Source organism: Rhincodon typus, unplaced genomic scaffold, assembly GCF_021869965.1.
Source record: "Rhincodon typus isolate 14 unplaced genomic scaffold, sRhiTyp1.1 hic_rhity00000422, whole genome shotgun sequence".
NCBI classification, from domain to species: domain Eukaryota; kingdom Metazoa; phylum Chordata; class Chondrichthyes; order Orectolobiformes; family Rhincodontidae; genus Rhincodon; species Rhincodon typus.
This window is the reverse complement of record NW_025966060.1, coordinates 11,315-11,855: the sequence shown is the minus strand read 5'-3', so window position 1 is coordinate 11,855 and position 541 is coordinate 11,315. Positions and strand designations below refer to the sequence as shown.

The window sequence follows — 541 nt, the reverse complement described above, 5'->3', positions numbered from 1 at the left end:
CCCCTCCCACATCCGAGGGACACCCTCTCCCTCCCTCACTCCGAGGGCCCATACCTCACTCTGAGGAACACCCCCCTTCCCCTCCCTCTCTCCGAGGGAACCCCTGTCCCTCACGCCAAGAGACACTCCCTCCCCCTCCACCTCACTCCGACGGAGCGCCCACCCACTCCCACACTCCGGGGGGAACCCTCTCCTTTACTGAGACTTACTGCCCTCCCCCTCTGCGACCCACCCAACCCCCATACCCCGTCGGTCATGCCCCCTCAGCGCCCAGCCCCCCTTCCTCGTGAGCCTTGACCCTGTGCTCCATGTGTTTACAGGGAAGGGTCGGCCATGTTGCGTGTGGACGTGGATACAGAGAAGGGAGGCCTGAAAATCAACGAGAGCTTCCTGGTGGATTTCGGGAAGGAGCCCGAAGGACCTTCCCTCGCCCACGAGGTGCGGTACCCTGGGGGCGACTGCAGTTCCGACATTTGGCTGTAGGGGACGCCCTTGAGCAGTGGCCAACAGACCATTGGGGGTTGCCATCTTGAGGGGGCGA

The 541-nt window shown here is 64.0% G+C and overlaps 1 protein-coding gene across 1 annotated transcript in view; it reads left to right on the top strand.

Moving 5' to 3' along the window:
* Window positions 1–535, top strand: part of LOC125488329 (methanethiol oxidase-like) — a 4,969-nt gene extending 4,434 nt beyond the window's left edge. The window contains exon 3 of the mRNA XM_048621298.1: window positions 321–535. Within this exon, the coding sequence (XP_048477255.1) occupies window positions 321–483 (163 nt within the window). The 3' untranslated portion in view covers window positions 484–535. The remainder of the gene's footprint in view (window positions 1–320) is intronic.
* The last annotated feature ends 6 nt before the right edge of the window (window positions 536–541 follow it).